At 37.2% G+C, this 23,991-nt stretch overlaps 1 protein-coding gene across 37 annotated transcripts in view; it reads right to left on the minus strand.

The window, feature by feature from the left end:
• ABI3BP (ABI family member 3 binding protein) overlaps nucleotides 1-23,991 on the minus strand; it is a 137,513-nt gene that overhangs the window by 62,438 nt on the left and 51,084 nt on the right. For 22 of the 37 annotated variants that reach the window (XM_063148142.1, XM_063148141.1, XM_063148143.1 and 19 more), the window contains exons 11-23: nucleotides 19,185-19,265; nucleotides 17,802-17,876; nucleotides 15,185-15,250; nucleotides 14,616-14,690; nucleotides 13,376-13,444; nucleotides 11,856-11,930; nucleotides 10,428-10,487; nucleotides 9,992-10,057; nucleotides 8,341-8,415; nucleotides 6,270-6,335; nucleotides 5,677-5,751; nucleotides 1,731-1,796; nucleotides 183-242 (exon numbers count right to left, since the gene is read on the minus strand). In XM_063148142.1, coding sequence (XP_063004212.1) covers nucleotides 183-242; nucleotides 1,731-1,796; nucleotides 5,677-5,751; nucleotides 6,270-6,335; nucleotides 8,341-8,415; nucleotides 9,992-10,057; nucleotides 10,428-10,487; nucleotides 11,856-11,930; nucleotides 13,376-13,444; nucleotides 14,616-14,690; nucleotides 15,185-15,250; nucleotides 17,802-17,876; nucleotides 19,185-19,265 — 909 coding nt within the window. The remainder of the gene's footprint in view (nucleotides 1-182; nucleotides 243-1,730; nucleotides 1,797-5,676; nucleotides 5,752-6,269; nucleotides 6,336-8,340; nucleotides 8,416-9,991; nucleotides 10,058-10,427; nucleotides 10,488-11,855; nucleotides 11,931-13,375; nucleotides 13,445-14,615; nucleotides 14,691-15,184; nucleotides 15,251-17,801; nucleotides 17,877-19,184; nucleotides 19,266-23,991) is intronic. The other 15 variants (XM_063148138.1, XM_063148121.1, XM_063148117.1 and 12 more) reach the window with 14 other exon arrangements.

The following is a 23,991-nucleotide window of genomic DNA, read 5'->3' on the forward strand; positions in this document are numbered from 1 at the left end:
CAAACCTAGAAATGGCTCCCCAGAACATCTGCAGGTAGAAGGATTTTTAGTAAGGAGCCATAAAGGTCCAGCCACATCACTGCCCCACTCCTTGGGACAGCAGCACATCTGCACAGGCTCATCACTGCAGAGAAGAGCATGGCCAAAGGAAGCAGTGGAGGAGGGAATTGCTGGCTATTTACCCTTCCTTGTGGTTTCCCGTGGAGCAGACGGGGTCCTTTCCAGGTCTGGTCTCTTGGTTGCTATGGTCAGACACAGAAATGATCTTGAGATGTGCACCCAGCCTTGTCCCAGCAGTACAAGCAGCACCAGCAGTACAACACTCTAAATGTCTGTATTTAAGGCCACACCTGCCCTTTCCTGGCAGCACCCTGTGACTCAAACCCGCAATCAAGTGTCTTGCTGTGGTTGCAAGTAACAAAATACTGAGCCTCAGTAGCTAAATGGTTCTACATCAGCAGAAAAATGCCAAAATATTCAATTCACCAACCCACTCCTTATGCATCCTTGGAAGATGCAAAATCAGCAGGAAATGCAGACAGAGCATGAGCCAAGACTCATCTTTAAATTCAAAATTCAGGATGACAAGTGCTGGGTAAGTCTCCAATGCAAGCAGCTGCAAATGCTCATTACTAATTTTTCAAGCATGAGAAATAAACTGCACATTGTGTTATCAATATTTAGTCATAACTCCAACCTTTCTTAAAAGTTCAGTAATTTATGGAAGTATTTTCTTACTGTTTTCACTATTAATGTTTTTTACATATAACGGCATATATAAGCTCTGATCATTCACATGAAAGGCGTTGCAATTCCCTGTGAAATATAATTCCCCTTCTTCTTTACAGTTACTCTATAAGCCATTGATTAACATGCCTATTCATCAAGCTTGAATTTAGTCCTCATTCAAAAAGATAAAAAAAGTTCTATATGCTAACAAATCCACGTTAGTAAGAAGACACAAAATTATGTTTCTGCCATATTGGAATATTTCATTCTAAAAAGACTTTTCAAAATAACAACTGCGTATGGAGTCACACAGGAATTCTGTGACAAATTTATTTTGTCACTGGTGCCTTCAAAACTGACTTTTCAAGTGATGGAAAAAAACATGTTCAAACATCATAACCATGTCATTAGTATGGCAAGTGTTCTAAAGCGCATTAACAACCACAGATATTGCTCAAAGCAAGTGAAAATTATGTCAAATGACATCAAGAAAAAAGAAAAAATTAAAATATATTTTTACCCTCCACTGTTCCTTGGCTTGCAAGGTAAGGAGAAGAAGATTTCAGCTTTGGTCTCTTAGTAACTAAGATTAAATCAGAAAACTTTTAGAAATAGTGACTAATTTCTTTTTTTAAAGATGAGTCAGTATAGGACTGTGTGATTAAGTCCATATTACGTTCAGCTTTTTTACATAACTATTTGCATTCATTATAAGGTTATTCCACTTCAAAATCTGGAGGGCTTAGTTGAGTTAGTGTTGTATACAGACAGTTACTCTTTTAGTGAACTAAGCCTATAGAGATGAAAATGAGGAAGAGCAATTGAGAAACCTAATAATAAAGTATCTCATCATTTACATAAATGATTGATGACCTTGCTGAAATGTTTGGCATTGCCACTATCAGCAAAAGAACTGAAATGTTTGGACTAAATTTTAAAGTACAGCTTTTCTTATTTAAGTATTGTGAAATGATAAAAATTAGGATGGAATCACTGTTTACCCATCACTGTCCTCGTGGTTTTCAGGAAAGGAAAAGATGTGGGCTCCAGAAGTGGTCTCGGGAGAGCTAAGGTTAGAGATGGAAACTGTCTTGAGATGTTATCGCAGTCTATCAATGCATATGAAAGCATTACTTCAATCACACTCAAATAAGTCAATATTTAAGTTGTGGTTTCTCACGTGTGCCCTTTCTACCAATAAATCCTACATCAGTTCATAGTCCTTTGATATTACCACAAATCCCCAGCACTAGCTAAACACTGATCCTATTGCACAATAGTGGCAGTCATGACGCTCCAGAGCTGCTTTTAACTGCAGTAAATGACACATTCCAAAATCCTTTTTCAGGTATCAAATATTTTCCAACTATAAATTGCAAACTAGTCAATCAATATACAGCCAGAACTTTTTTTTTGCATCAAAGATACTGCCCACCTTATATTTAATCTGAAAAACTTAACTAGCTCCGATTATTATCACAACTTCACCACACTTAAAAGTAAACTTTGGTCTAAACTAATATATTCCTGTAAAAAAAAATAGAGAAACAATAGCTTCTCCACTGAAAAATGCATAAAGGTGAACTTAATAAGGATTTCCATCGTGAGTTGGGCAACCTCATAGAAGAAAACCAACTTGTGCCTTCTTAACCAAAAATCCGTAAGAATCTCTAGTAGAACAGCTTGATTAATTTACAAGTTTTCATTCTGAACAGGTATGAAGTACTATGAAGTACTTCAAACAGACAGAATTTCATATAGACACTGGAAGACAAGGATAAGTTACAAGAAGAGTCACATTTACCACACAGTAATTAGTGAACAGATATGGAAATGACAACAGTGAATGCAAAGATCACAATAAAAAATCCGTTCTCTTGTTTAAGAATGTATTATTGAAAGGGAAAAAAGTTTCTCATACAAGTATACAACAAATTCCTAACACAAACAGATGATAATCAAACAGTTTATCTCAGAAAATGGAATCAAAGTTTGAACACTATCACGACACTTGCAAGAAAACAGTACAGAAAAAGTAGAAGAGCACAAATCTGATGGACCAACAAAGAGAACATTTCAAACAAGGAGCTCTTGTTCTGAAAATTCTGTTAGACTCCTCCAGTCTTAGCAAATAAAATCTTTCAAAAATGCATCAAAAGTTTGTAGGGTAAATTGACAGGGGAATGGATTGAAAGAGTTTCAGAAAATTATCTGTTTTCATCTGACTACATACTTCTCTGGGGCACAGGGCTCCTTATTGTCCTCTCCATCTTAATTTTGTTGATGAAAAATGGAAATAATAAGAGTTTCACAAATACATTTTCTGAATATCTTCTCCTTGCCTATCAGTGGTTTAAAGAACTGTTTAACATAACTGTTATGATGGCAAATATAAAAGGAAGTACCTACTTGTTAATATACAGGGGGATACTACAGAATATTTACAATTATCTATAGAGATCTGCAGGAGAAGACAAGGTTCAGAGAATACCAGGAGAAAAAAAAGGAGAGTTCCTGTGTTCAGCATTAAATTTGTCCTATAGAGGAAGAAAATATTAAAGAAATTGACTGGATCACTTAGGACACATGCAGAAATCTGACAAACCTTTATCTCCCCAAGTAAAGGGGTTTTTCTCCCCAAAGATGTAGCTAGACTATCAAGTCTCAAGCTGTTTAAAAAAGCCCCTAACCCTGAACTTGGGTTTGCAATGCTCACTGTGCTACCTTTAATCTCCCTAAAAGGATTTTTGTCGTAGCTGGAGAGTCCTCCTTAATGAAAAATATACTTGAATATTCTGTGTAACTTCAGGATTTACAACTTGAACAACCATTAAGTTGTTTTAAAACCACAACTGAACACGAACAGTATTTACAGAAGATAAATCCACAAAAAAAATTTCCTGCACATGTCACTCTCTGCCCCCAGCATTGTAATTGATCAGGACAATGTCTTAAATACCAATAATCATGGAAATAGACTTTGGTAATAACAAAGTAATTAGAAAATAAAAAAGAGTATGACTTGAAGCAATACCATAGCTATCTGCATCAAGATACACTGCATATAGTAGAGAAATTAAAGTTTGGTCACAAGCCCTATAGTATCACATGGTAAAGTTTTATGACATTAAATAATACATAACTGGTCAGTAGCAATCATGGCTAACACTACCAATTAGTACTGCAAAAGTGAACTCAATTTGGAAAGAAGATGATAATCCAGTATTTTAAACATCATAGATATTGCCTTAAACAAAAATAGCATCCGATCCAGAATTTTTATCTTGCAGTTGTTCTAATCCCTAAAGGAAAGGAAATCAACATTTCACCAAAAGCACCCTGGGAACCCTTCAAGAACAGTCAGTTTGCAAGAAATGTCAATACCAGACTGAGCTGATGGTATTTCCGTGACTCCAGATGCTTTAGATGGGAATTGAGAAACTGTCTGTGTTTCATTAAGAGCTGCACAGAAAATCTGGATTTAAAGTGCTCAGGAATCTGACTGTTGCTGGGATAGCAAACACACAAGCTGTGTTGCTCAGGATGATGTCACTGCAAGCACAAGCAAGATACTGGACACTTCAAAGTCCTTTCAGTGTCATGTGAATTAGGAGAAAGATGTGTCCCAATATGGTGACAAGAAGATCCAGTATCTGACACTTGACAGAACACCTAAGAATTTTCTTCAACACTTTCTGGAGTTTAAATTACACCAACACAAGGAAGAAATTCATACAAGTGGGTGAAAAAGATCAGTCGTTTTGCACCTTGTACCAAAAAATGCTTTCTAGCTGCTGATCAAGAAGTGAAGATACAAAACTGTCCTTTAACAGGCTGGCCATTTGGACTTAGAAGAAAATGTGTTCACAGCAGAAAAAAGGCAGCAACTGGCAATGAGATGAAAATTAAACCTAACTACTTTTTGCTGCAAGGGGGTTTTGGTAACAACTTGAAATTGACTTTGAAGGAAAATGTCATTATTGAATGGAAATTAAATATTTCTTCTTGCAGGGACTCTAAATGAAACAGAATCTTGAGCACTGATAAAACTGCATTTGTTCAGTGCTCCATTTCGTAAAGTAAGGTATTGATAAATTAGCTTATTTTATGAATTGAGGAAGTAGAAGGAGCCTGAAGGATAAATGCTGATAAGGAAGAAGAGGAAAACTATATAGATTATTACATATTATTAGGTGTAATTAATTTAAGTGTCAATAAAATACTATTAATCTACCAGTTCAATTTTACTGGGATCTGGTATAACAAGTTTCAAGGGTGTTTGGAAGCATCAGATTTACCATGGAAGTGTGTGGTCAAGAGCAATTTGTTGTAAATGTTTTCTTTAATTACACTGTTGTGCCTTTTATTTGCAAAGTTGTACTCAAGCAATACAGCAACACCCTCGACATTGCACATTTTTGTTTCTATTAGTCTCGTGCCTATGCAGTCTCCCTTTCCTGCAGCCAAATGTCTAACTTAATCACTGCTTTAAATATATTCAAATTAAAGCATTTTAGAGTCTATTCTCCACCATTTTGAACTCTCTATGTTCATTGCTATTGTTCCTGCCATTTCTAAGGGCTTACTCAACAGTTCCAACTTAGAATGGTTTCATCCAGGGATTTATACAAAATATTACCTTTCACTGTACTCCTCTGCAGCATTGCAACTTAGTAAGAAAACTCTATGTAACAAGACATGCCTATTAACACCAAACACAGCAATACAGACTTGTAAATATAACAGGAATATAAGCCAAAATCAGACAAAAATATTTACTATTTCATGCAAAATTTCCTAAATTAGTCTGGTATTTGAGAGAGCAACCTAATTACAACAGTTATGAAGCTATTTTGAGTAATATTAAACTTAACTAACAATATACAATTTTTTTAATTAAAATCTCTGGGGCAATTTCTATTTAAAATCACATTTGTCAAGTATTACCAGGTATAGCTGATGGTATTTCTTGGATGCCTGACGTTTCAGGTCTTGAAGAAATGTGCTGATTTTCATCAAAAGCTGAAAGAAAATCTGGAGTTAAAATTAGAACTGGCTTCAGATCCACAGATTTGGCCATCAGCTGTTGGGCAGCTCAAGACAACATTGATGTGAGATCAAGCAAGGTGACAGCAGCTGTAAAGATCAACTGAGAAATGAGGTGTTACATGAACACTGAAGCTGGTGTGAAATGAAGGAGAGTCAATTCCAGTAGCTCATGTGAGGCAATCTTCTTCTCACTGGCCTCTTTTTTAAAGCACTTATTCTTTGAAAGAAAACTGCAACTGCCAGAAGAAACCTAGAGGCAACATAAGCTAGCAGAGGTCTATTTGTGGATTGCTGCTCAGTCACTGTGGGGAATTATTTTCCAGCTCAGACTGCACAGAAGTGGCTGAGTGGAGCAGGGGTGGGGTGTGGGGAGAAAGCCCAGCATCAAGCAGTCTTTGGAGCAACGTGTCTGAATGAAGCTTGGCACTCTCCACAGCTGCTGGAAGGGATGGCAAGCAATGGAAAAGCTAATGGAATTATAAGCTATTTACCCATCACACTCCCTCTGGTTTCCATGGAGGGATGAGAAGTGATCTCCAGGCCTGATCCCTGCGTAGCTAAGATCAAATATGAAAATAATCTTGAAACAGTAAGTGAAATCAGCCTTTAGATAAGGTGATCTTCAGCCCTTAGCAGGTCCAAGGGACATATATTTATTTTATGATTCTTGTGTGCACACTTCTAATTGATATTTGTGGTAGCCTACTACATTTTTGTCTCATGGGGTAATTTCTTTTTTGGATACATAACATCTAATTTTAGGCATTAGCTACGAGGCCAACTGTCTGCATCTGATTTTAAAATTCTATCCAATAGCAACAGCTGACAGTAAACCCCTTCTCCTCTACATTTTAGTTTGGATAAGCCAGAAAAATCTTTTAACTAAGGAGTTGCAAATTCCCAATGTGATTTTGATACAGCATGCACAAAATTTTCACACAGGTGGTATCAAGACATTTTCTCACAAATTCATATTTTGACCAAGAATCAGATTTTCACTGAAACTGCCACAAAGCTACAAATCCTGCTTTGATAGAAGCAGGATTTTTGAGACAGGCCATCTTCACCAGATAATGGCTTAAAAATATTTTTAGGCTTTTCTGACAATGTATTAATAAAACCCAAAATTAAAAAAAGAACAAAAACTAAAACCCAACAACAACAACAACCACCAAACAAAACAAACAATAACAACAAAACAAACAAACTAATAAAAACACCAAAAAAACCCCAAAAAACCCCAACAAACCCAGATTCTATCAGCCCCTAAGACCACCATTTCCGTTAGAGAAATTATGGAGCCTAGAGCATGAAAGAAATATTTCTATGAGTGGTATTATATGAAAAAATGAAGAGTGGGTACTCTTAGTGTGAAGAACACTCATGATTTACTAGAGTGTAAGGCCAAGTAATAAGTACGTAGCCCAGTTCTTTAAATTAAGAGAGAAGGTGGTGGTAACTTGGTGAGAACAATACTGAAGGCAACAGCAAAGTCATGCCTCATAAACTGCTAAAAGTTTTCTGTCTACTGAAGATAGAAATGACCTTGGATAGATAGAGTTCTCAGCTTCAAAAGAAAACAAAGGTCTTGTGTTCATGCAGAGGCAAGATAACTGTCAGCACCACCCACTGAGTATTAGTACAGCTGCATCATGTTTGCGTTCAGTGTGAATTCTGCAACAGATAAAAGCTTTTCTAAATTTATCTGTGAAGGGAAGCTAAAAGAACACTGATCAAACTGTAGCCGAATAAGACCAGAGAAAACACAAATAGTGTATGCATTTTGTGATTAGCTAATCTTCAGACGATGAACTACGTCAATGCTCAATTACCCAATTCCATTTGATTGGTCCCCAGAAAGAGAGTGATGTTTGATACACTGATGTAATAAATGTCACTTGTTAAATCATGCTAGAAGGAACAGGAGCAAGGATGAGAACCTCCCAGCAACATTCTACTATTTTTTATTACTATATGCCAGGAAAATCTCATGCTCAAATACAAATGCATAAATTGTGACTAAAAATCTTTATTCTTCATGAATAAATGGAGGGAAATAATAAATTATTAGCAGAAATACCTGTAGAAATAGCTTTTAGTACCAAAATTGTGTACTGGAGCAGCCTTTTAAATATCAGAGACTACTTCAAAAAGTTGTGAACAGGAAACCAAAGACCAACCAATGAATCTCTTTAAATGTGTCCAGCAGGTAAAGAAAAACTTTCCCACTACAAAGGATAACTGTTATGCTGATATCCCAAAATTCATCAAAGCCTGAGAGTTTCCTCTTAAGTGCTAAATTCTGTCCCACTGACCACATCAGAACCCTTCAGAAATACAATATTAGTCTGAAAGTGGCAGGTGGCATCAAGATCACTTACTTGAGGCTAGAACTACTAATTATACACTGGTGATTACTACAAATAACACGAAGCCATAATGAACAAAGGAAAGATCACTGGAGATAACATTAAAAATAGAGGATATATAAGAGACATCAAAATCGTACCACTCGAATATCAAGAAAAATCAAGGATAGGGCATAAAATAAATGCCATTTACCAGTCTCTCGCTCTGACATTTTTCCAGATGTAGAAGTTTGGGGAGTGGAAGTAACATGAAGAAAGTCATGTGAGGCTGGAAAAAATGGTGGCTTATTATTTAAAAAATACATGAACCATCACACCATGGCATCACCTGCAACCATGGACTCAATGGCTTAGAGTTCAAACAATAAAGAACAGAAAAGAGATATATTTTGCAAAACTAGCAGAACATTAAAAAGAAATATGTTAATATGCAAAGATGTGTAAACCCACAAAAAATATAATGCAAAAAATTAAACAGAATGACACAAGGAATATGGAAAAAATTCCCATGTGGTCAGAAGGAATGCAAGACTGAATAAGTACAAGAACACCGGCCAAGAGGAGTCAAGGAGAAAGTGAATTTATGAGATGAAGATACTGGAAAAAATCCAATTTAAAATTTTGGCAAAAATAAGAGAACATAAAAAGTGATTCAGACAACATCACCAGGCGGGGAAAGAGAAATGAATATCCTTAGCCCAGCCAAATTCATATGCCTTGTTATAATTACAAGTATCTGATTTCTCCACTGTAAAACCAAGACAGATCAGAAAATAACTTCAAGTAATGCAAAGTAGGGAATGTAAATTCCCTGGAAAAGATCCTGAAGTGCATGAAATATCTCAGTTGATATGAAAGCAAGACTGCTCCAGAAAAAAGTGCCAAGTCACTTTTTACTGTTCATTACATTTTTAACTCACACTCAGCTTCAGATTTTAGGCACACCAGGCTGTTCATGTAATTCTTTGTTACCCCATGGGCCAAAAATACTGCAAGGACCCAGGACTGGTCTTGCACACCTGCAGTGTGAAAGAAGCTGCTGCCACAAGCAGCTCCCCCACTGCTGGTAAGTGCCACAGGCAATGCCTGAACTAAATAGGGTTTGCATGTATGGCCCCATTTACATCTACACTGAAGGTTTATCCCAATGTAGGCACAAGAGAAGTCACAGGTTGGCTAAAAGCACAAAAATATCTCTTGGGACACTGCTGCCTTGAATGGTTGTCAGATCTGGAAGAAATATTGTTAGTACCAGAGGCTGTCAGTGTCTTAAGCCATGGAGAAACATAAGAATATTCACCAAAAGCTGAAATGAGGGATCAAGTAAAAAAAAAAATAACACAGCCTCAAAAGCAGCAGCAGGGCAGAGCATCCCCAGTTCCAGGTGATGGCAACAGAAAGGCATGGGCAGAAGAAAACCAGCAGCCTTGAGTGTCAGTGGTGAGGGAAACAAGAGGCGCAGCCTTGCCCAAGGAAGGCCTGGAGGGTGGCTGAGCTGCTGTGTTCCTGTGCACTGTGTTTGAATGCATCAGAGAAAGCAAGACCCACCACCCAAACACAAAGAAGCAGGGATGGAGCTGAGGGCCAGCTGCAGCCATGTGGTCTCTCTGCAGAATGTCACATGCTTCCTGCAGAAAATGCGCGTGGGCCATGGAAAAAGCGTGGGATCAAACAAGAGAACTGCAGAACCGCTGTGGCCAGTGCTTCGGCAAGCCAAGCTGCACCAACGAGACTCCATCCTGTCCATGGCAGATGACAAAGGATGCCAGGTGGTTTGGGGTGGGAGGTGTGACGGGCAGGGAAAGAGATGGCAGACAATGGGAAAGGAGGCTGTTGCTAGTTACCCATCACAGTTTGTTGAGTTGTCAGGGAGGAAGGAGTGGTGGACTTCGGCCTCGGTCTTCGAGCAGCTAAGATCAAACACAGAAACTGCCTTCAGCTCCTCTCACAGGCTGCTGTCGCACAGCTCACATCAAGACAGAGCTACAAAGAAGGGGATGTGGCCCTGTTTGGGCCAGGCTGCCATGTCACAGCTTCACTGCCCACGGTGGTGGCACAATGCTGCCTTTCACTGGCACTGGCAGCCAAGGCATGAGAGCAAACCTAGAAATGGCTCCCCAGAACATCTGCAGGTAGAAGGATTTTTAGTAAGGAGCCATAAAGGTCCAGCCACATCACTGCCCCACTCCTTGGGACAGCAGCACATCTGCACAGGCTCATCACTGCAGAGAAGAGCATGGCCAAAGGAAGCAGTGGAGGAGGGAATTGCTGGCTATTTACCCTTCCTTGTGGTTTCCCGTGGAGCAGACGGGGTCCATTCCAGGTCTGGTCTCTTGGTTGCTATGGTCAGACACAGAAATGATCTTGAGATGTGCACCCAGCCTTGTCCCAGCAGTACAAGCAGCCCCAGCAGTACAACACCCTAAATGTCTGTATTTAGGGCCACACCTGCCCTTTCCTGGCAGCACCCTGTGACTCAAACCCACAATCAAGTGTCTTGCTGTGGTTGCAACCAACACAATACTCCCTGAGCCTCAGTGGCTAAATGGTTCTACATCAGCAGAAAAATGCCAAATATCCATTTCAGCAAACCACTCTTGACATTTCCTCTACAGATTCTAACAGTTCTTGCAGAGGTAACATGGCAAGAATCACACCTATGTATTTAGAGTTCAAGATCTGATTTCAGGTTTCCCTACAATCAACGAAATCCTTCATTCTATGGGTCAGAAATTATTTTCCCAGCACTAATAAAACACAGTGTAGAGAATTTATCTCTCTATATATAAATGCTTGTGGGTCAGAAATTATTTTCCCTGGCACTAATAAAATACAGCGTAGAGCATTTATCTCTCTGTGTATAAATGCTTGACAGCAAGTGAAAAAAGGAATATTTTCCATAGAATTCTAGCACATCTCACAACTTACACTTGTACAACTCAACATCTCTTTGTACACTGAAGGACAAGTCCCTCTACTCAAGTCATCTCTTCATACCCTGTTATCCTAATTTTGCACAGGGAGAATGCACAACCTAACACATAAAGTAGTGCCAAATCTGGACTATGTGTACTCACTACTACTATGCATATTTGCCCATTGCTTTGGGCTTGGTTTCAGGTTTAAGGCAGGCAAGACTTGTGACAGTTTACAAACATGCCCTTGGATGGGGCTGGCAGCAATAAGGAAATAGTCTGAATGATTCCTCTGGGATATGTTGATATTCCCAGTCTTTGGAAATGGAAATCCTTCTGTTCAGTTCTCGATCCTTTCCCAGCAAAACAAAATGACTCACTAACAGAAGTGTTTGCACCTGCTTAAGAATTGTAGATAAATCTTTTTTCTGCCTGTGGAGGAGCTTTTCCAATGTGCAAAAGGAGCAAATTGGACATGTTAACATTTATTTAATCATTCCTAACAGTGATGGGGCCTCCACACATATATAAATATATCTATCTATACAAACAATCCTTCACAAGAAAATCCGGACAAGCTAATTGTTTACCAACATTAAAAAAAAAATTCATCTTATCATTGCAATATTTCCTTCCAAATGTCTCAAACCTTGCAGCAGATGCAAATAGTTTCTGTCTTACTGCTTTATACAGAGCGAGTTAGAATAAACCCTTCATTTAGCAAAGCATTGCTGTGTCTTTTGAGAGGCTGCCTAGATGTGAGGAGAACTACAGAGAAGACAGATATCATTACCAGCTGAGATTGGTGGCATTTCTGGCGTGCCAGATGTTGTGACTCCTGAAGAAAGAGGTTCCCTTTCACCTAAATCTGGAAAGATAATCTTGTGTTAAAAGGTTTAATTGCCTCAGAGCTACCTGAATAACTCAGGACTTGGCCAACAGGTGTGGCTTTGTTAAAATGGAAGCACAGGGATGATTGCTGGCAAGTCAATTGGGCATTACTCTGTCTCATGGACGGCTAGGCTGGTGTGGAAGTCAATGTGGAAACCATGTTATTCATACTGATGAGAATTCTTATTACCTAATAATCTTGGCATATAATACATGGTAGATGGTAATAAAACACCTTTGGATCCAGAAAGTAGCTAGGGGGTTTGCCTTTTAATGGAAACAGTACACAGAAATACGTGTAAGCTTTTTATTCCCTCTCAAACTAAGTTCTCTCAGCACAGGAAAAAAACCCCAAAACTAAGGCAGGTCTGCATCTGGGAATCTTAACAATGGAAAAACCAAACACAACCAACTAAAGGGAACTCTCATCTCTGCCTCTAATCCTTCATCCACAAAGATGAATAGTAAGTACAGATGAGAATCTAGTTACAACAGCAATAAATGTATGAATTACTGTGATGGTGACAACTAAAGCAATGCAAAACTTCCAAAAATAGTAGCAAGGATAAAAGAAAAAAGAAAACAAAATTTTGAAACTATATTGAAGTAAACTTTTGAATTTTACCCCATGCCATTCTAACGGCTGAACCTCTGTAGTAATTACAGGCATGGGTATTTCCAAATCAGTAATATCGCTAGCTGCTGTTAAAAAAAAAAAAAAAAAAAACCACAATAAAACAACCTGAGAAATAATTTAATATAAGTAAATTAAAAAGGAACATCTGGTGGAGAGAAACTTTACTTTCCACTACTCTGCAAAGCATTTATTATTTTTTTGCTTATTTATTTAAAAATTAACCTCCTTTTCCATTTCAAATACCATCACTAATTACTTAGCTGAAGATGTTAACTTGGGCATCCTCACCTCCCTAAGGCTACAGGAAAAATAATCTACTCCCAAAGCTATAACTCAAAGTATAGCTTAGTTGGAAAGGTCTGGCCTTAGTTATGTTGATTTACTTATTTTAAGACAATACATAGGAAAAAAATCACAGCAAACTGTTTGCAAAAAATTGACAGGATAAAAGAAATGAAAATATCACAAAAAAGCACGGTATTGTACCTGACTGGAACAGGCTTAAGCCTTGCAAAATTTAAATCCTTTCCTGACACAGCTCTTTGATCAATACTGTATCATTCTACAAGCTACTTGCAGACTTCCTTTAAACTTGTGCTCTGCCTGATCACAGGAATGAGAATGGTGACACAGGAGTGGAAAAAATAAGATGTAGGGCTACACCCACGGCAAGGGGTATGCAATGTCTGTCTGAAATCACCAACATGGAAGCAGCAAAGAACTTTTCATCACCAACCAATCAAAAGGGTATAAAAGGCTTTTGAAAGAATATCATTATAATTTACCAGTGTCTGGCATTTCTGAAGCTGTAAAAGTCTGGGGAGTAGAAATAACATGAAGAAAGTCATGTGAAGCTGGAAAATAAAAGCAAAAATAATGCTGTATTGTTTTGAAGTGATTAAAAACCTTCTGCAACATCATATTCCTTCATAAGCTGACAAAACTTCTGGGTAATACTTAACATGTTATGTTGCACAGAAAGACAGAGTCTGAAATGTACAATAACTGATTAAGTTTTTGACTTGGAAATTATTTCCAAAAACACGCATTAATGCATAATGCATTTTTGGACCAAATTTTTATCAGACTCACATAAAAAGATGACATACAGACTTAAAAAGTGAAAATACAAGGCTATTCAAAATAGGAGAACATATTATTAATAAAAAGTAGCAAATTGTGACTGCATGGAATTTTTTTCTAGGATCAGGAAGAACAATATCCTGGTGCTAAAACTGGAGAAGGAAAAAGGATGACAAAACAGGAGCTGGACCAAATGAAACATAGAAACTGCCTTTTGTCAGACATGTGAACAGCTAACTATTGTAACCAATCTCCCCCTCAGTAAGGGATTTTCTTCAATGTTAATTTCTTCCAAAAACATATGCAACAGGCATTATACTATTGGCATGCTAATGAAATGAAATCTTTCCAACTGGCTCTCATCTTATTATTCTTTTTCATTATTTTGGAAAACTGTCAATTGCCCCAGGCAAATAACATCTATAAAATAATAGAAACACATAACAGAAATTTCATAAGGGCCAACTAGAAAGCATCTGAATCTTCAGTGATATGTTTTTATAGTGCCACTTTAGAAATCTGGGCAGAATTATATCTCTGTTTATACAGAAAGGCTAAGAGAAGAGTGATCGTTTCAAAATATGTTGGAACTTCTTCAGTTCTCATTAATCTCTTAGAACTCAGAATCCTTCAGCAAATCAGGATATTCTATTTATGAAACTCAGGTGTGGACAGTCCTATTTAAATTTTATATTTACAGTAAGTCCAATTTACATTTAAAACTAAGAATTGCATGCTGTTGCCAAACATGGAAAAGCCCCTGAACTACTAGCTTAGTATTTCACATAGAATGTCATAAAGAGACCTAATACTTGATGTAGTGCTTTCATACCCACAGTTATTCTTCATTTATGTTAAACTGAACAAACTATTCCATGAGGGCCACCGTCTCCTCCAAAAATTCCCAACTGTCAGGAGGATTAACCTCATGAGAACCATTACCGGGTCGAGTTGGTTGCACTTCCATGGTACTGGATGGCTTGGATCCTGAAGAAACAGTCTCTTTTTCCTCAAAAGCTGAAAAAAGAATCTAAGCTTAAAATGCTGAGAGAGCTGTGATTTGATGGATTAGCATCAAACACTGAGCAAAGGCTGTGCATTTCCAGATGGTGCCAACGCTAAGCTGAGCAAGACAGCAGATGGCCTCAAGTGAGATGTGAGACAATGGCTGCGACAAGGGGAGGGGATGGCTGGAAAATACAGGCTTCTGGCCTTGGAATGCAAGTGCCACATGCTTGAAAGAAGTCTTACCAGCAAGGAATTCTCTCTTATTAAATTTTCTGGGTAAGGGCTGCAGCTATACCGAAAGAATAAGATGATGATGAGATATGACCACACTGTGTTTGGGCAGTTTTTAAGCTGACAACAGATACATTCTTCAGGTGGTTACACAGACACAAGAACGGTGAATAAGCAGCTCTCTGTGAATGTTGGTAGCCAAGATTAAAATTTGCAGATCTATATGATGCCACGATAATGGAAAAAAATCACAGAACTAATCTGCTAATTACCCATTTCCATCTCTTTTTTTCCTGTAGAAGGTAGAGATATGGATTTCAAGTCTGGACTCTGAGTAGCTAAGAGCAAACATGAAACAAAATTTTATCATTCCAAGACAGACTCTTTTGGCAAGTGATACAAAATCTAATTTCAACTGTAGCTAACAAGGGTTTTTCCATTTGAATGTCTCTTTGCTACATTAATTTCTACCCCATTCATATTTAGCATACCCTACCTAATCAAACTGAATCCTTATTACATGAGAGGATTTTACTCACAGCAAGGCAGCTACAACACAACATTTGATATTCACACCACTTGCAGGTCTCTAGTCACTACTGCATCATGTATAACTATTTTTAAAGAAGTTGTAATGGCAAAAGATAAGAGAAGAGTAGTACAATCAAATCAGTGAAATAATTGTTGAAGTTAGTAACAACACCTACTAGCTGTTATCTGTGATGAGGATTATTACAAAGATCTGGTTTCTTCACTTTGAAGTGCGGATAACCTGAAGTGTGCTTTAATGAAAATGGAGTCAAGATGGAATTGGGCACTCTTACTCTAAAGCCATCCTGAACAAGCTTCCACCATGTGCAGGTTTTGCACTGCTGTGCTGCTACTGATCCTACTTAACTGTGTGAACTGGTCAGTAAGTACTTTTCTTTCTGTTAAAACCCCCATTCAAATAATTAGGTGCAGTGTTCATTTCCAGTATGGGAAATATGAATATCCATGCCAAAAAGTGAACAGCTGCTTTTTTTTCCACACATTGGATCTGCTTTCCCATTTACCTTCAATCTACCTTATCACATTAACAATTTGGATCCTGGGTTACTATCCTGATATAGCTGAACTCAGCAGTTCAACTGGATGATCACTGCAGGTCCCTTTCAAATGAAACCATTCTATTCTATATGCCTAGAGAAGAAAACACTGCCAACAAAAGCCATATGATTCACAGCTTTTGGCAAAAGCTTCCATTGATCCATGAACACCCAGCAAGAGCTATAAGAGATCTTCCAAAGGCATCAGAACATTGAAGGCATGTTCACAAAGCTATCTTTTCAAAAACATTTGAATCCAAAAAGATACTGACCACACAGGAAGTTTACAAAACAAAGGAGAGATCTCCCTCTAGCACAATCCAGATAGAAAAATAAACAAAAAATTCTTCAGGGGAGCTAGGGCAGAATACAGGTCACACACAGTTGAACTTCATAAACTAAATTTTGCTTGCTTTGTTGGTTTTATGACAGCAGGTGATCAAAGCATGCAGAGGCACAGTGCAGAGAAATCTCCTCTGTATAACCATGCCCTGACTCTCACAGAACATCTTTCACTTCAGCAGTGATTTCATGGAGAGCACAGATGCTCCCTTCGACCCACTGGCTTGGCCTAACCTCTCATAATGAAATCCCACTTTTGCCAAGTGGAACTATTCAAAGGGAATGGAGGACACGAGAACAAAATCATAATAAATACTTGAATGAAACACTTCTTTTTTCCTCAAATGTTGCTATTATTCCACCTTTTCCACTGAGACAAACATAGGATTAGATTGTTCTTTTTTTTATAGAAAGAAAAAATATTTTACATCCCTAATAATTTTCAGTTTTCCAACTACATTTATAGCAAATAGGTTCTTAAATCACTGTGTTTCTCTTTTTCCAGTGCTGTTTCTAATTGGATTTAACCAAATGTCTCTCCCCATCCCCTCAAAGATATCTGGAAAAGAGTTGTCAAAAGAATCTAACCAATTAAGAACAGATTATGAAGATAATTTTCATGTTCTTGAGAATCTACTTCAAATATGCATTTCAAGAACTAAGAGGCATTCCTGGAAATTATTTTAAAATTTTGCTGACTAGATTATGCCATCCTAATAAGCCAGCACTATTCTATAATAACTTCTTGACTAATGCTTAATGACATAGAAATGAATCTGATTCAAGGGCCCTCCAGGTAACAAGTATAATAACTGTTAACACTGAAAGCAGCAACAAGCAATAGTTTTGGTAGAAGGAGCTAATTTAACACAAACACAGAGAAAATACGGGCCTGTTATGAAATCAGAGGTCTTGAGCAAGGGAGACACAGGGTACAATGTAGAGGAGTGGAGGCAGGAGATGGTGAGAGGTGGGACTGAGGTTGGCACTGGACACCCCCTGCCACAAACAGCTCAACAACATCAGTTATAAAAACTGCACGCTTGGAACTGGACAAAAATTAGTTCAGGGTAACAACAAGGACAAGAAATAATACCAACCATGCACAAATGGTCCCCTTTGCGGTGAGCTCACATCTGAGAGATCTCCCAGCAGAAGAAAGTAAGGAAGAAGGGAAGAGGAACAAAGCATCCACACAAACATCATGTTCTTCCCAGCACAGGACTCCAGATGCTCATAACTTGCTGAAATATCCCCACTCATCACCAACACAAGCATCAAAGCTCTGGGTTTAGGGTCCAATTACGTAACAAAGGGGTGCACATAGCACGCAAAAAAGAGCACAATATAAGTCACTTGTGCGTTACTGTTCTAATTACATTACTTCTCTTATTGGAGCAAGCTTTGTGAAGATATTTTTTCAGAAAAGTTTACTCATATTTACAAAGAAAGTAATTACCAAGTTCTGTCAATGGACTTTTTGGAGCATCAGGGATTCTGGATCCGGAAGGAGGTAGCTGTATTTCGTTAGAAGCTACGATAAGAAAAATAACCAAAAGGTCTCTTGATTAAGAATAATACAAGGCACAACACGGATTTATGTTTGTCTTCTGGACCACTCACTCCTGAAAAAAATGATAATTAATAAAGAAAAGAAAAAGTGGTTCCAACCTAGAAAAAAACCACATAAATTGCCACTTAAAAAGGTATGTGGAATATGAAGGAAGCCCTTTCTTCCCTACTTGTTAAACAAATATCTATCAGTCATGGGAATTTGACAATGAACATCTGTAAGTAACTACAAGCACCTAGTTTAAAATTAATCAATGACCCATCTTGATTAGTTTTCATATTTTAATCTTTGAAACATAGCATAACCAAGGAAAGTTGAGTATGGTTAAAAAAGGGCAATTGGAAATTAAAATGAAATTAGATTGACTGTTGGTTTTGCTTCAGTAAATTCTGGAAATCTGCTGTCAAATTTAAATGAAAAAAGAAAAAAGTGCAAGTAAGACACTAATGTGAATCCATAGGATTGTGTAAAATGCATTTATTGAGAAGCATTAGCAGTCCTCTTCATGGGAAGATCTGCATTTCGGTCCTGCAAGCATTCCTGGTCATTTCCTTTAGCATACAGCCTCCTGAATGGAGGTTAGCTGTGCTTTAGGAAAATCTAAGTGAAGTTTTTTTAAAAAATAGAATTAAACACAACCTCAAGTTCAGATTTGTCCTCGTAATTTTGCATGGCTCAGGGAAGAAAATACAAGGAATAAAATCATCATTAGAGAATTCAGAATTCTGAATAACTGAACTTAATAAGTGTTACACCAAATCACAAAACTAACCATACAACATTGAGATTAAAAAATTTAAAAATCAGTAGAGCTTCTCCTTCCTTCAAGACAAATACAGTTATATCCCATCACGTGCTATATAAAATTGTTCTTACTCATTCTGTTGGTGTTACTTAAAGAATCTGTAATCAGAAGAAAATCAAGGAGGTAATTATTTAAATTCTATCACTGAGGTCAATTCTACAGATGGACATTTTATGTTATGTCAAACATGCAGATCACATAGACAGAAAGCAGTAATTTTGAAAATCAAATTGAATCACGCAGTGAAATCCGTGAAAGCCACAGTGCAGCCAGAGCTAGGTGCATCCTGCTTTACAATTCATTCCACTATTAGTCACTGAAACCACAAAAGAAACCAGAATATTTTAATCAGGACTTCCTTTGGAGCCAAAACAAAGAGGATGTAGCAAGAAGTAGAAAAATTCTGCTGAAAATAAAAAAGTATTTAATGCAGAAAGAATGTAAAAAGAAGAAAAATTAGTTACCCGGGATCTTTTGAGTTTGCACCAATTTGGGTTTAGGCGTCGACCTAAAGTCTTCAGGTCCATGTGTTTTCTCAGGCTGAGCTAGAAGAAAGAACCTTAATGTAATTTAAAATCCCCTTGAACTTCTCTTGATTTACTACCCAAAGCCTGATGTTTTTCTTATCACCATTTCATGTCACATCATTAGAATGATTTCTACAGCAGCTCAACTCCATCATGATTTATATTTACTTTTGTTTCCAGATGTGAAATCTATATGATGCTTTGGATTTATTTTGCTGCAGTTTTATATTAACAAAAGAAAATAAAAGTCATGAACAGCAAAGTTAAGGTCAAAAACTCACACTGTACTTTTGTTACAGCCTCTTAAATTCATTACAATAGATTGTAAACAAGATCCATTATATCATAACGCAATTTACACAAAATATTTACAAATATATTCCCTGTTATTCAGAATGGTTTTTAATCCTTTCAATATAAAAATTTTCAGGAATGTAATAAATACTCACCTGTAATATCTCAGAATTATTACTAATCTCAGAAAATTACTAATTTTCTAGTAATGATAGAATTTGTTATAGAATAGGTTTTGATTTCCATTCATTCTTCTAATTGCACATTTTTAGAATAATACATAGGCAGTTTATTAAACAGCAATTAAATATACTTAAACTGAATTGCTGGCCATATTTTAATGTACTACTGCACAACTACACTCTGCAAGCTGTTTCACATAACAATTAATGCCAATAGTAATTCAGTCAAGGTCAATTCTTTCCTCTGCATCTTGCTGGAGATCCCAGAGGTGTTTAATGAGTCATGCAGTACCCAGAATTGGTCATCTAAGACTGTAAAATGACATGAATATAGAACACAGAATGGTAAGGGCTCAGCCTTGAATGCCACAAGCACATTAATGCCCTCCACAGAGCAAATTGCACAGCATTTAGTGCATGTAGCTACTTGGAAGAGATCTTTAATATTGATGGTTGGCATTAATATTGCACTAAGTTTTAGTATTAATTTAATAAAAGATCGTTTTCTTTTTGAGATACATTAGAAGAAATTTTGGTTTTTCCACAATCTATTTAACACACTTCAAGCCAGAGCTGGTCATGGAAGTTTATAAGCTTCTTACTTCATTTAGTGAAAAAAAAAAGTGCTGTTTCCCACATTCTAAAGAGTGGGATTCAGATGCTATCACAGTTACAATTACACTGTTTTCTAGTTTGGAGAATGTGTCAAACAGTCTGGAGCCTTTACAGATGCTGCTTTGTCATGGCTCAACTCATCTTCTAAGTCAGTCACAGTGCAGTCACTGCCATCAGTGCAAGGAGGAATTCATTGTCCAGAGAAGGCAGAAAAATTTCCCTCTGTGCAACTTGTGGGAGAGAATTCACTCATAAGAAATACTGAAGGAATAACTAACTACCTGTACACCTCAGGAGCAGTTCAAAATCTAAAATTTCTTGTTGGTGAGGTGCAATAAGGAAAAAAACTCTCAAAACACAAGCAAATACAGAACTCATGATGTTCTTAATTTTTTCTTTTTTTGAGGTCAGAGAGTTTACACTAAAATGAAATGTATCTTTGCTGAGCAAGCTGAACAAGATAAAACATGCTTAGAATTAGAACAAAAGAAACCAAGCTCTTAGTTTTGCACAAAACATTGCAGGTATGACATGAAAATAAGACGGATATTTTTGTTAAAAAGAAGATACAGGAAGAAGAAAATTTAGGCTCTGAAAGCAAAATTAGAGAAAAGAAATTCCTCTGATTATTCCAGGGCAGCAGACAAGTTAGGCCTATTATAGTGGTTCTGCAAAGTAAAGCATTAACACAGCCAAGTTACTTTATCATCACAGCATGGAACACAGCAAGAATGCACCTAGACAATGCTTCTTAAGCTCTTTCCTCTGATTTCTCTTGATTCTCTTTTCATCTTCATGATGATGAAAGACATTATGATGAAAACATTAATCTCACTCCTGATATACCCTGTGAGCACAAGGGGAACTCTTCAGGGGGCAGAATGAGGACAGGAGGAACAGAACTTGGGAGACATGGCAACAAAGGAGTTATTTAAACTGAACATTAACCCTGGTTGATGGATTCACAGGTGGCACTTCTCATTTCAAGCCTATTCCATATTTCACAAACCTAATTCACTAAATTTGTAGCATAATGCCTCACATAAATAACTAGCTTTCTTTTTTTTTTTTTTTTTTTTTGTTCGTTTAAAAAAAATTTTAAAAAAAAAGGAGAAACTAGTTCTTTCATCTCTCAGACTAATGTGCTCATATTTCTAAGGGTTGGTGAGCTCCAATTTCCCTGTGAAGTTAATAGAAAGACACATTTGGCAGAGGAAGAAAAAAAGTTGTAGCAGCAGTTTGAGGTATATTAGACAACAATTCAAAGATTGAGGAAAACACAAGAGATTTGAGCTGCTGCGTTAAGAATAAATGAGTTCTGAGTGGAAAATATTGTAACAAGCCTGGCAAAGACAAAGAATGAAAGAGCTTACTAACTAGTCGTTCCATGGAAATGCATGCCAAGGGAGGGGAGGATTGAAATTAGGAAAATGATGGGATTCCTGGTAGACAAATACATGAAAAAAAGTTACTAAACTGTGTGACATCACAGAACACACCCTTTGATGAAGAGCCAGTGGAAGACAAGTGCAGCCCAGCTCACAGAGCCTTTCAGATGGACTGCTTGCTGAAATACTTGGAGCTCCCTTTTTCCCTTCTAGCATGGCTGATGACACAACAGCTGCTACAGCACAGAGCTCCTGCTAAAGCACTGTGCTCTTGCCAGTCTGGCACCAGTCCTTAAACCCTCCACAGCAAATAATTATTATGCCTTACTCAAAGAATCCAGGATGATTTTTCAAATAGCAATGTTCAGAATTAAATATAATGAAGTAGATTCCATTGCTAAACTCAATTAATTATGTCTATATACTAAACTCAATTAATTATGTCTATATACTAAACTGTTTAAATGCATCCCTTGAAAAGGGTTGGAAGGTTGGTGCTCAGATCTCTCACCTAAGCCACTCATAAAAGAATACTTCAGCATTTTAGCCAGACAAGTTCTTTTTCCATGTTCCATGGCAAGACCTGAAGAGCATTTTTCTTTTAAAGGATTAATTTGCACTTCCCTGTTTCCTGACTTCTTTTTTTTTTTTCTCTTTAACTGAAATACTGTAACCACAATGGAGTGTGACATACTCTTACTTTAACACGAGGCACTGGTGCTGAGATCAACAAATAATATCTGAAAGGAATGGTCACCACAGGGAAAAAAGTCATGGAAGCAAAACCACAAAGGAAGATTGAAATGGAAGATGAAAATTCTAAATATTTCCATAAGTAACTATTGGTGTGAGAGCAATAAGAATGTGTTTAGTTGTAACAAATTGTTACAAGAAAAGAGAGTACTTGCCAATTATTATCAGAGCAATGAAAATTTCTCCAACTTCATAAACATACAGTTCTGTGCCATGTCTAGACATGGCATTGTTTATGGTCAGAAATTCTACATGTTGGTACATAAATATAATTACAGAACACTCCCCTCCTCATCTGCCACCTTTCACTCTTTAGCTCACTGACCAATACATTCCATCAACAAAGAACGACACATTTTGATTAGAGGAATGCAAGCTTGAGGGCTGAGATTTGAGGACATGGATTCTGATGGAGAACCAACCATACAAATGTATTCAGTTCTCACTTTCACAAAAAATGGCAAATACACTTCCAGATTGCCAGTTCTTAAACAGCCATTACTTAAACAAGCTAAATAATCTAGTAACATAATAAAAAAAAATAATTCCACAAGAGACCTTGAACTGTAAGAGAAAACAAACCAATCAAACAACCTAAAAACTCCTTACAGCTTTCTGAAAAGGATCCACACATTTTCAATGCATCCTTTGATAATAAATTCTTGTGAAGAGGCATAGATTTTTTCCCCTCTTAATATTTAGGATGAATAGAAAAGAGCTATCCCTGTGAAGGTTTTGCAGACAGGAAGGAATAATTTAAAGCAGAATTTGGAAAATGTGTTTATCTATTGAGTAGAAAATTAGGTTCTAACATTTTCACAGAAGAAAAAAAGATGGAGCAGTTAGTCTGAAAGATTGTTATCAATGATCACAGGATATTGCTGCATTTCTTTACACCTTTTTTAATTCCCTATTTATTTTTTGAAGGGTTTTTAATTCTGCTTTGGTTTTTTTAAGACTAAGGTGCTATGATGAAGTTAAGCATAGCATTTTTTTATATACTTAAGGAATAAAATAAACACAACCATATTTAAGGGCAGTATCTGTCTGAGTTGTGAGATGTCAAAGAAACCACATGCTACACTACTCCATCCAGCCAGGAAAGACTTGACAGACAGAAGAGAATAACTCCAGCAAGGTCACATAATATGTCTAAACCAAACCAAAGCAAACTTTGGTCATTGTTTCCTCAAATTCCTTTTTAGTTTTAAATTCTTGCCACTGCTCAAGCATCCCTTCTTCCTTTCAGCAAAGCAGTTGGCAGAAGGCAGCTCTTGTCTCTTGTGACAGCAGAACCAAAACTTCCAAATCAGTTATAGGATTAGGGCCAGACTATAGAAAATGAAGATAGGCATATGCCTTCTTAAGCAATTCTGAAATGTGGGTCAATAAAGTGGGTGATAAGTGATCTTCATCATTTGACTCTGAACAATTCAGCTCTTTCCAATCCTTTCCTCCCTCACCCCCAGACTGAAATGTTCAAACATATGACTATACTTGTCATACAAATTC

This window comes from Melospiza melodia, chromosome 2, assembly GCF_035770615.1.
Source record: "Melospiza melodia melodia isolate bMelMel2 chromosome 2, bMelMel2.pri, whole genome shotgun sequence".
In the NCBI taxonomy this organism is placed as follows: Eukaryota; Metazoa; Chordata; class Aves; order Passeriformes; family Passerellidae; genus Melospiza; species Melospiza melodia.